The sequence below is a fragment of the Chiroxiphia lanceolata genome, chromosome 4, assembly GCF_009829145.1.
Source record: "Chiroxiphia lanceolata isolate bChiLan1 chromosome 4, bChiLan1.pri, whole genome shotgun sequence".
NCBI classification, from domain to species: Eukaryota; Metazoa; Chordata; class Aves; order Passeriformes; family Pipridae; genus Chiroxiphia; species Chiroxiphia lanceolata.
This window is the reverse complement of record NC_045640.1, coordinates 13500461-13512163: the sequence shown is the minus strand read 5'-3', so window position 1 is coordinate 13512163 and position 11703 is coordinate 13500461. Positions and strand designations below refer to the sequence as shown.

Below are 11703 nucleotides of genomic sequence, written 5' to 3'. Positions count from 1 at the left end.
GAATCTTCATATGATTTCTAGGACTGTTTTATACACATTTGACTGTTTATGGAGGATGACATTAAAATATCTTGTTTAAAAAACCAATCTTATCTTGTAAGCCCTGATCACTCATTAGGAAGGCATTAGAAAGAAAAAAACTCCAACTCTTAATTAAAAGAGTACCTGTACATCCTGATTCCTCTAGCAAGCGTGATCTGTGTCAGCCAGCTAACCCCCTGTGAGCCCAGTCCCAAAAGTGATCACACATGATATCCTAGTCTGGGAGCAGCACACAGCTGCAGAGCCTCCACTGAGCCACTCCTATCTAATTTCTAGATCATGAACATGTTTTAGGATCAATCAGACATCAAGTTATGTGGTCCCATTTAGACTGGACTACTTTAGGACTACTGGCACATAATTGCTAATTAAAATTTAGGTAACCGTGGAAAATAAAAGTTCAAGGCTTTTGAAATGTAGGTGCCTTTAAGAGTTAAAATGTAGCAGAGAAGAATTCATTGAAGATAACATTTTGGATGATGGATCCTTAAATACATACCCTATTATTAGCACTAATATAAGGTCACAAGAGTGTGGATTTAGCCTTTAAGAACTGGTTTAAAATGAACAACTCTTTTATCCAAATATTTTGTAATATATTTTGCCTCTAGTAAAAAAGGCCTATTTAAATAAATTCAAGGGAAAGGGGAAAAGATTTTCAGTTATTTAAAAGAATTGAGAAAAGAGGAAAATGGAAATGGTAAAAAAAACAGCCTAAATACTTTTATTTTCATTTTTGTTTAATATGTGTTAAACGAGTTTGGTTTTGAAATGAAAGCCCTTCCTTCATTATAAACATTGACCAGCTCAAATCACATATTTGTTTGAAGTTGTTCCCACAGCAAATGCAGCCAAGAGCTGAAAAGTTCTGGTTTTGTTTGAAAAAAGACTTAATAGCTGTAAAGCTCCTCTGCTTTGCCCAAATACACTGTTATTCTAATAAAATGCAGTTGTTCACCCTCCTAAGCATGACGTCTAGAACTCTGTATCTTTTCTGCAAAGAGGTTCTGAGATGCGCAATGAAAATGTACCTCTGCTTTGCAGAAGTCACACACAGCAAAAAAGTCCAAGAGGAGAAACAATTCTAGGGTAGTGCCTGGACCTATCTCTCAGTTATAGGGAAAGCCATGACATTTAGCTTCAGTTAGACACCATGACATTTAGATGGCCAAAATAAAGCAAAACAAATTGCAGCACGTACCTTGTGCACAGAGCGCGCTTTGACAGCCAGAACATGCTGGCAGGATTTTGTGCCACACTGAATTACTCTCTAGGGTGATATGACACTGAATCACCGTGTACAGGGGTTGTATTAACCAAACCCTGACATCTTTATTCATGTAAATAGTATCATTGCATTTAAGGAACTATTCATATGCACGAAAATTGGAGGAGCCAGGAAGATGCCCAGTCACTTCTGTAGCGCTTTTTTTCTCCCCAAAGTTTAAAGAGTTTTTCATATCATAATTTTCTTATCACATGTCCTTGGCAAATATTATTTCCAAATGCCACTAGAAGTGCTCTCTTCATACACTTCAATTAGGAAGAAAACCTCTCAAACATAGACACAAAGGCAGCAATGCAGCTACACTCAGAATAAAGTAATTTCATAACCTCATTGTATTCCTTTCACAGTCTGGGCTGGTATAAGAAATTAACTTCACTCTTGACAGCAACATACAAAATGTATTTAAAGAAATTTTTCAGCACAGGCACCATTAGTGTTACAGCTTCCTGCTTTGCATCAAAAGCCCACAGGAAATCTGCTGACCCTGCAGCTTTTCTGTGCCTGCTTTGGAGGAGAGGGTTCACAAATCCCCTTTCCCCCACTGTAGTGCTATTCAGGAGTCAATTCCCATGAAGGAGCATGTTGCATATTCAACAGCTGACTGTGAACTGCCTTATTCCACTGCTAGTATGATTTTTCACTTGCTCTTCTATTCACAAGTGAAATAAAGTGCACTGGGGCCTCAGTTCCCAGATCTTCACTCACCCACCACTGGGATTCATGTGGGCTTCTGTTTTAACTCACTCATGACAGAAAAGTAAACCTGGCTAAAAGGAGCTGACAAAAAAAGCCTAGAGCTTTCTTTAGGTTTTTGGCTCTCAACAAGGCAGAGACTCTTGAGGGTATGGTAGGAGCTGACCTGCAGGGAATCAATTCATCCCAGGTTCTTCCTGAGGGTGTTGTATCAGACAATTCATGTCCTCAATGGATACAGAATGACTATTTGGGTTTGCAGGCAGTGAAGATAAAGACCCAAGGCTATAAGCAGCTTCTTAGCACTGATGTAACTGGGACTGTGTTCAGAAGTTAGAATGAGACTGAAAAGTAAGCCTATATTTATATATTTAATATGTCTAAAAGACATCATTAAAAATAAAAAAGTAACTCTCCCCCTCCAAGATTATTTTCTACAACTGGGAACACAGAGTTTCTAGGACAATACAGCCTTCACTAGATACTGCACAGAGCCATTCTGCTCACACTAGGAGAACCCCACAGTTTCAGCTCTGAGCTGGTCCTCTATGGAATCCAGGACTTCATTTGTTCCAGTAACTATGCAACCAAGAACATATTCTATAAAAACTACTATATCCTTTCAAAAAGACAGTCATGGTAAGAGCATGCTGGCTTCTTATATATAAATAAGGTAAAAAGTTAGTAAACAGAATTGTGAATCAAACATTTATATCAATTGAATTTGTGAGATGTGGCTTCTCCTCTTCTCTCCTATGAAAAGAAAGAGTTGCATTATCCTAGGACTTGTTTGAAGGCTTGCATCTCTTTATAAGGCCACATAAGTTATACTGATAAATTCTCTAGTAATCCTGGCTTGTTTGGGTTTCATTTGAATTTTTTAAAACATGGCATGCTACATATTTTCTTGAAAATTGTGTGCAGGCTTTGAACCAGTCAGGGAACATCACAATCTCTAACACATTAATTCTCCTGGAAAAAAGGGAGGTTTAGGACAGGACAAAGCAAAGACTAAGATGGTAATTTTAGAGTGATGAATTACCAGCAGTCAACAGCAAATGAATAAAAATCTGCTGGCAGACATGACCAGGTTTAATTACTAGTGATGGTGAAGCCAAAAGCAGAACAAAAATATACTGGAAAAATATGACAAACAATTATACATTTATCCCAATTAATACAGACATTGTACATCTATCCACTCAAGATATTTCATAATGGCCTTTCAATTCATATTCCTGAAAGTAACATTTTACTCCTTCTGAAACACTGCAAAGGGATATTTTTGCTCAGTTGAATAACTATGAAACCATCCACATATTGCAAACAGATGTCATTCTCAACTACACGATATCAAGGACTAAATTCTAACACCAATGCTCAAATTTACCAATTTCTGCCCTCAGATTCTGAGTGCTATTTTGTTTTGGAATGATACCTGCCACTTATAGGTTTTAATTTATTTTCTTATTCAGCTATCTTCTTTCGAACAAAAGTGGTTGAAAATACACAGCCTCTTTTCTGAGGTAGCTTCTCTGGCACAGTTGAAGAAGATGCTCCAAAGAAGTTGACTTTTTCGAAATATAATTTACTTCCCTCCATGTATAACCAAATGTCTGTCTCCTGCTTTCCAGAGGAATCTCTGAATTTTGGAGAGAATAAATTGCTTTCAGTCAATGTGACTCAAGCTTCTTGACACAGCTGAGGTGGGAAAAATAACGAGTGTGTTTATATACCAACAAGCACAGACTGCTCAAATACAGAAGTGGGCATTACCAGTTTTCATTAAATATATGAAAGAGATTAAAATTAAATTTCTATCACAGCTTGTCTGCAACACAAAGGCAAATGGTGAGCACACTCTTTCACAAGTGTGGAGTCTGCCTTTCCCTGCCTTGCTCCCTGTGACTAACAAGGAAACAAGTGGAAAGACAGCACTGAAGACCTGAGCTGTCAGCCTTTGTGTGCCATTTTGCATGAGAGAACTAGAGTGGAGAAACAGAAGGTGGAAAAGGCTGATTCCTCTTTGTAGCACTCAGACAGGAGGATAATATTCCTCACTTGCACGATACTGCTCAGCTGGTACCAGTGTTCATATTAACTCTCACACAGCTCTCAACAGCCTGTGACAATATAGCTTTTATAATTCAGTATGGAAAATAAGCTTTATATGTTGATACACCTATGGCTGCACCAGGTACATCAGCGCAGCAGTGAAACATGTTGGCAGAGAGGGAACGGGGCCAACAAGTCCACTGAGTGAGCAAACTTGGCACATGGTGCTTTGAAAATCCCACTGTCAATCTCTTGGGAAGCCAGAGCTGTTGACAAAAAGCAGTGCAATTATTGGCACTGGGTTGTACAAAGGTTACAACATAGAAACTTAACATTCCCCATAAGAAATGAAGGTGTTAAAATAACAGCTGGGTAGATATAAGATAATGAAAGAAAGCAGCATGAGTTCCCTAAGTTCAAATCAGGCAGACAAGCATTTTGCAGAATTAACCTTATCAAAGAGACATTGTCACTTTAAAAATTAATCTAAACCCAAAACAATTATAGCAATCAGTGAAGATAAAAATTACCTATTAAACATAGCAATTAATTTCAAAAAAGTGTCAACTCTTTTACTTCCATCTTTATGTTTTTCTGTAGTAGAATGCCAGGTCCATATATGTATTTTCACTTCTGTTTACAAGAGATTGACTTTGACACACTATTGATAGTCTGTACCAGAACATCAAGTCATTCACTCTTGGTATTAATTATTCTTCATTAGGCTTAGCATGTATATTCTACTTTATAGCAAATTAATAATAATACTGAGATCAGAGAAATGAAACATAAACTTAGGGTAGGAAATCTCAACTCACTTCATAGAAGCACTTCCAGCTCAATCACAGTAGAACAATGTTTTGCGTACATCTTCTCCAAGATGTTTTTCACCACATGGGACCTTTTTTATTAAAAAAGCCTCCAAAACTTTAAAATGAAATCTTTTAAATAAAAGCTTGACAGAATGAGGAACATGTCTTGCATGCTAATCCAGTATCTGTATTTTTGATATCCCAAGCTTGAAATACAGTAAGGAGAATAAAATGTCTTTTAAAACCTTATTCTTTCTAAAGGGAACTATGCAGGCTTCATGATATTACCTATGACACTGATTTTTGTTTCAACCTCTATTAAGAAATGTAGCAAAGAACTTCATTACTCAAATTAATTAGACTTCAGTGAATGCATTCATGAGGAAACTACAGCATACAACATGAACAACAGGATCATAATATGACACCGCAGAAAATCTGGTGAATAATTTCTTACCCCACTGCACACAGTTGCAGAAGTCCAGACGCATATGGATACTGACTCTTTTAATCTCTGGGCACCAAGGACCTCAACAGTTTTAAACATTCCATTAAATTCCCATTTAATCTTAAAAGGACCAAAGTATCTTAAAATGTCTGAGTCTTTATATGGCACTAGCATTTTGCCCCCTACAAATGCACACCTCTACTTTGACAAGCACCGCGTGGTCCTTCACGAGGGATCTCACCACGGGCAGAAAGGTGGGTTAATAATAATGCCAAGGAGCTTGTGCACAACTAAGCCTCCTGAAAATCCTAAACCGTGGGCACAAGGGATGTGCTGTCCAGTGGGTACAGGCTGCAGGCTAACATTATTAAATCACACGTTGAAACAATGATAACACAAAGCTACAGTTTATTAGTCCAGTATGGAGAATAATTGCTTCAATAAAATACACTATAGCCAGTAAGTCAGTTTTTACTGTGTGGATTAAAGCATCATTGCCCAAAGACAGTTATTTTTGCTTGCTCTTTGCATGTTTTGGCTCCTTGGCCAATGGCTTCAGGTTGAGGGGACACAACAGTGCAGTGGAGATGGGAGTATATCATCAATTGCCAGGGACAAGATGAGAAGCGATGAACTTCCAGGGGAACACAATTATCTGAGAGTTCTTCACTTCCAGTACTTTAAACTTCAGTCAAATGCATTATCTAGCCAGGCAGAAGCCAACAGAAAGTGTTGCTAAACAAGCGATGCATTTCCTTGAAATGCAATAAGCATGATACTAGCCCCCTTACCAGATATTTCTTTCAATTTAGCTACATGTGTTTAAAATAGGAAGTTCAGCAAGACTACAAAGTCTCCCTTTGTTATATTAATTCAGTGAGAATGAAGAATGACTTGGACCATGTGGATAATGTTTCAAATTCTGAAGAATCTGGCCTTACGTTACTTATTTTATTGATGACAGTGAAGCCAAATGGGCTTACTTTGAATGGCTTGTTCAGCACACATATTCCTTGGAAGACTTCAGCTGTGAAATAAGGATGCTACTACCTATGGCACACACAAAAGAACTGCACACAAAACAGCTGGCCCTCCTATGCCTCTCAATAACTCAAAGCTGAACGAAGTAAACTATTCACTGAAGTGGTTATTTCCTAGCTAGTACTTCTTTCACAAGGCACAAGAGATGTTAACAGCTGGACATTTCTTTGAATATGTACTGCACGATATGGAAGTGACTCATAGCACGGCATGACTCTGCCTGCTAGAACAGTTACAATCACTGAGCTGCTTCAAATTTGTGATGAGGCGTGAGAGAGTTACAAATCAGCTTTCTAGCATTACACATACAGATTATATATTAAGGATAATAAATTGATACTGCAATCAATATTCAGATGTGCATTGTGTTATTGTAACTGATTAAAGCTATTGGCCACAATGTCTCATCTGTGACGAGTACTGCCATTTCCCTTTTATATTAGAACAATGTAGAGTTTGGGCTTGCAAAGAACTCTTGGAAGAGACTCATATTCAAGAGAAGGTTCTTAAGCTTTCGAGTGCTCCTTGCAGCCATGAGCACAGCCCAGGTTATCCTAATGTTCTTTTCTTGCATAGGACCAAACCTCTTTCTGAAACACCTGAGGCTACTCCTATACAGCTCTGACCTGCCTCCAAGGCAGCACAGACCCTACTCTTTACCTATCCATGCCTTGGGGATGATATACTGGACACATTAAAACACAGCAACTGAAATCCCACAACCTTGACAGACTCTTCCTTCTGTAAAGGAGGAGTAAAGACTTCTATGGAAAAACTGAAGAAGGCAATCAAAAAATAATTAGAATTATCAGTTTAATTACTGCATTCATTTTCTAATGCTAATACTGATAGGAAACACTAATTGTTGTTTACTGTGGGATGCATATTTAAACTTGACACAGAAGTGGGGGAAAAAACTGGTTTATTCCACTTGGAATAGATGTCAACTGCAGACACACAAACTTTATAACATTTTAATTTTTAAAATGACATGGTATCCTATTAATACAAAGACATAGAAGATCTGTACATGAAAAATTACAGAATATATGATCACAGTACCCTCAGAGAATAGCACTCAAATACGGTTTTAAAAAAAATCAAAACAAGCTTGAATATCATGAAATATTAACAAATATACGTGGTTCTTTTAATTAGAATTTTCCTGTTCTTCTTTTTAGGGTTTATACTTACAGGCTTCTTTCATTCAACCAGAAAGATTTAAAAATTAACTCATTTTGAAATGTAAAAAGATATTCTCATCAATTTAGGGAAATTCAGGAATAAGAACTTCAAAAATACCCACCCAAATTGTGACAATGGGCAGCATTGCAATCATAAAAACTTTTGAAGGCATTATACGCCCATTTACATTTTCCTCTTTTCTGCTAAGGAAATGTGGTGATACTGGTGCACCAAGAAAAAGACTGCAACAGGTTGTAAATATTTAACACAGTTTTGAGCTGTAGCCACATTCACAGTTCAACTGAAGTTAAGTTTAGAAACAACAGTGAAAAGCTGAAGTTACTCCAGGATATAAGGCTAAGTACATAAGTAAATGCTGAAAATCTGGACTACCAGCTATCACTGTAGAACAGAGACTGCAAAAGTAACATTCAAAGCCTATTAAGAACACAATATTAAACAGCAAATTAGCTAGAATAACATAAAATCAGAGAACAGAGGCCTTGTAGTTCATCCACTTAATCTCTTCATGTCATCTGCTACACTGCAGCTTATTACAAAAGTATATAAATACAAGAATAGTAAATCAGTACCTGTTATATAATAAATAACCTGTCTATATAAATTATGAAAATACAGCTACAGTAAAATCAGTGCAAAAATGACCAAAACATACTGAAGGATCACTGAGTCCTGCCTGCCAGAATGTGCATCATAAAACACCCATATTTCATCTAGTGCATCAAATGCTGACAAGAATTAAAAAATGCACAATGCACATTACTAACTGTGCCACTCTAAAATTACAGCTATTTCCAATGCCAGACCAATCAGATTAAAACAACACATGTTATTTGAACCACACACTTCATTCTTTCTCATTATTTTACTGAATTTTAAATAACTGCCTCTTTCCTAATTGATACTCAAAATGAAATTTGCCCTCATAAGTCCATGTTTACACGAGCAGCCTTTTTAGAATTAAGAAAGTTCTTTTTCTTTTTCCTTGGAGAATTATGCAAAGCAAGTATTGGATCACTTGGCTCACGGAACAAAAATATCTTCTCCCCTGTATCTAACAACTCGATGGCTTCCTTAGTTGCAGTGTTCACAGAAACAGGTGGATCAGACTGTTCCATAGGAGGATGTGTAGGTGAACATCCAAGATGAACAAATGCTGCTTTTTCCAAGAGACCACATTGCTTCTTCTTTATCCAGCTACATTAATGAAAGAAAATTGAATTGAAAAATGAGAACTGGGGCAAAAAAAGCATAAATGCCCACATCATATCCTGACATAGAAGTGGTGACTCTGGAAGCTAAAGAAAATCATATTTCAACACAAAGAACTGTAATTTTCATTCCAATCCCCAATAATTTATGTATCATTTTATGAGATAAAAAATTGCAAAAGGAAAGGTAACCTAATAATAAATAAACATAGGGAAGATGAGAAGTGTATATGAAAAATGTGAGAATTTTGTGGATATGTACAGAAAAATCTTTTTAGGTATTTACTACACTTGCGTATTACGTGCAAACATATTGTAGGAAACACAAGCACCAAACAGCAGAACAGTGTTAGAAAATCCATATTTATGAACTCACTTTCTGATTTCTAACAGTTGTAAGAAGAATCTCTGGAAATAAAATAAACTGTAAACCAAAAAGCCCATATAGGTTTCTTCCAGTTTTCTCCTTACCTGTCTTTCCTGTTTTTTAGAGAAGGGATCTTTTCTAAACTTCTGTTTATCAGGTCTTGCCTTACTTTTTTCTCCCGTGCTTGCCACAACTCTTGGTTCTTCCTGAAGCAGAAGGAAAGAAAAAAATTCCCAGCAGCAAATCCCAAAATATACACATTTTTCTCCCCTTTCTGACTTTAGCTTCCAAACCCATGACAGCAATACCACAGATACAGCCAGTAAGAGCACTCAAGTATTTTTGCTGCCCTGACACATCATTTAAATCAGCTAAGATCACACCTCAGGGCATGGTCCCAAGGACCCTTATCTGCTCCTTGACAACCCACATCTGCCAACTAGAGGACTCAGTCTCTCTGAATAAAGGGAAAAAAGTGACCACTTGGGACTTCAGTAATGAACTACAAAGGGACAGGCATCCACAAGGTTGAAACTTCCACTGGTAGAAAGCAGGACCTCCTTTATATCTTTAGGAGCTACAGACACATAAAAATTGGTGTGCTATGAATATTATAAATACAAAAAGCGGGTGGAAAATATTTTAACAAACTCCAATTCAGTCAACAGAAAGAAAATTATCAGAGCAAGGTCTATAAATCTATCTAAAACTGTTTAATTAATGAACTTGTAAAATTTATTAACTTCTTATCAATGAATCAATTTCGAAAGTTAAAATATTTCACAAAATAAGGTAGTAATTTCAAAGTACTTTTACCCCACAAAATACTTCAAAAGGAAACTTAGGCACCTGTGATTTTCTCTATTGCTGTCAATCTCCTTGTCCAGCAAATACAAGTACACATAAAGCAGTAATCTTGTCTTGCAATGGTCTACCAGAAAGCATCACACTTACCTTTTTTTACAGCTGCCAGACTCATCTGCATTACTGTCACTATCAACAACACCATCTGAATATTTATTGATGGAATCGAGGACAGAAAGAACCTCACTTTGTGAGCTGGAGGGCAGCAACCAATTCAGGACCCTGTGCAACATCCCCATTGGCACCCTCGTCAGTTTAGCTAAATAACCTGCCAGACGGAGCTCCTGGAGGATTAATAAGAAGACAGAGAAATTTAGCATTGAAAATAAATGTTATCCAATTTTAATTACTATCATTAAATAACTATTGATTATAGAAACAAAAAATATTATTGAAAATCATTTTAGTAGTGACAGTTTTGGTGTTAACTGATCACAGTACCATGTTCACTGTTTCAACCCACATGTATCTGATCCATGTATATCATGGTTTTCCATTTCATTTGGGATATAGGCAATGTAAATATGAAATAACCAGTTGATTTTGCCATATCTGCTTAGGGCAGGTACTCAATGCTCTTCACTCTGAAAAGTCACAATGCAACCATATTTTAACATCTAAGGCTTAGTTAATTTATGGATTCTACTGTCATAAAGAAATCCTTTCAAGATAGCGAGGAAGCAATATTGGCATTCCTTGGTCTGTAAAATTAAGAGGGTAAAAATAGTCTATAAAACCTAATGATAACATATACATGTTGTTATGGTTGATCACTTCATTGTTCAGCTTCTCTCAACACCAGATTCTGTGATAAGCTCAGAGAACAGTTTGTAACATTTGTTAAGAGGTAAAGGAAACATCTGTTTTTGTTTTGGTGGTGTTTTTTTATTTCCAAATGTCCTCTCTTTTTTTGGCCCAAAGGTCAGTAGTAATGCATATTCATTCATATAATGTTCAAATAGACCGAGTTCAAATTTAGTTGTTCCCTAGACACTCAGCCAGCCCCATTTCCTGCCCCCCTCCAAACACCAAAATCCCATTGCTATTTTCTGCTCTGTTGTCAAAAATAATGTGTCTCCCCTGGGCTGTTTCTGCAGATCTCTCACGTGTATCAAACATGAAAAGTCTACAATATATTGAGAACTACATGGAAAGAAAAGAGTAGAGCAAATTAAAGCAAGTTAAATGTCTCAAAGAATGACAGAAAAAAAAGCTGCTGTTGTCTATTCAAACCATATACATATCTCAGGTAGCTGAAGTTGGGTAAGACGTGCCAAACACTCAAGATGACTCACAACAGCTGAGTCATCACCGCTCTGCAGACCCTCCTATAAGCATTGATGGAGGAGATGACTACAAATGTCACACAGAAAACCCACAAGGTCCCACATACAGGAAGACAGCCCCTTTCTTTGTCCACAGTGGATTCAAAATGTCACAGCAAATGTTTAAATCCTGCATCTTTTTTGCATGGCAAGTTTTCAGAGGAGTGAATGCACCCAGGAGATCCCTATATTAAGTGAATCTTATTCTTTGAAAGGAATAAAGCATCACCAGCTAGGCAGTCTTAACCATTTAGATGGCATTTAGATGGCCACACAAAATAAAGAAATCAATAAACCTCCTTTTCCCATAATCATTCTCCAAGCAGAGAACTCCTCTCCAAAAGGTAGGAA

At 37.0% G+C, this 11703-nt stretch overlaps 1 protein-coding gene across 7 annotated transcripts in view; it reads right to left on the bottom strand.

The window, feature by feature from the left end:
* Positions 1–7050: 7050 nt before the first annotated feature.
* The window catches only part of EVC2 (EvC ciliary complex subunit 2), a 73764-nt gene continuing 69111 nt past the window's right edge, over positions 7051–11703 (bottom strand). For 3 of the 7 annotated variants that reach the window (XM_032685426.1, XM_032685427.1, XM_032685424.1), the window contains 3 exons: positions 10118–10311; positions 9268–9369; positions 7051–8782 (listed from right to left, as the gene is read on the bottom strand). In XM_032685426.1, coding sequence (XP_032541317.1) covers positions 8509–8782; positions 9268–9369; positions 10118–10311 — 570 coding nt within the window. In that variant the 3' untranslated portion in view covers positions 7051–8508. The remainder of the gene's footprint in view (positions 8783–9267; positions 9370–10117; positions 10312–11703) is intronic. The other 4 variants (XM_032685425.1, XM_032685428.1, XM_032685429.1 and 1 more) reach the window with 2 other exon arrangements.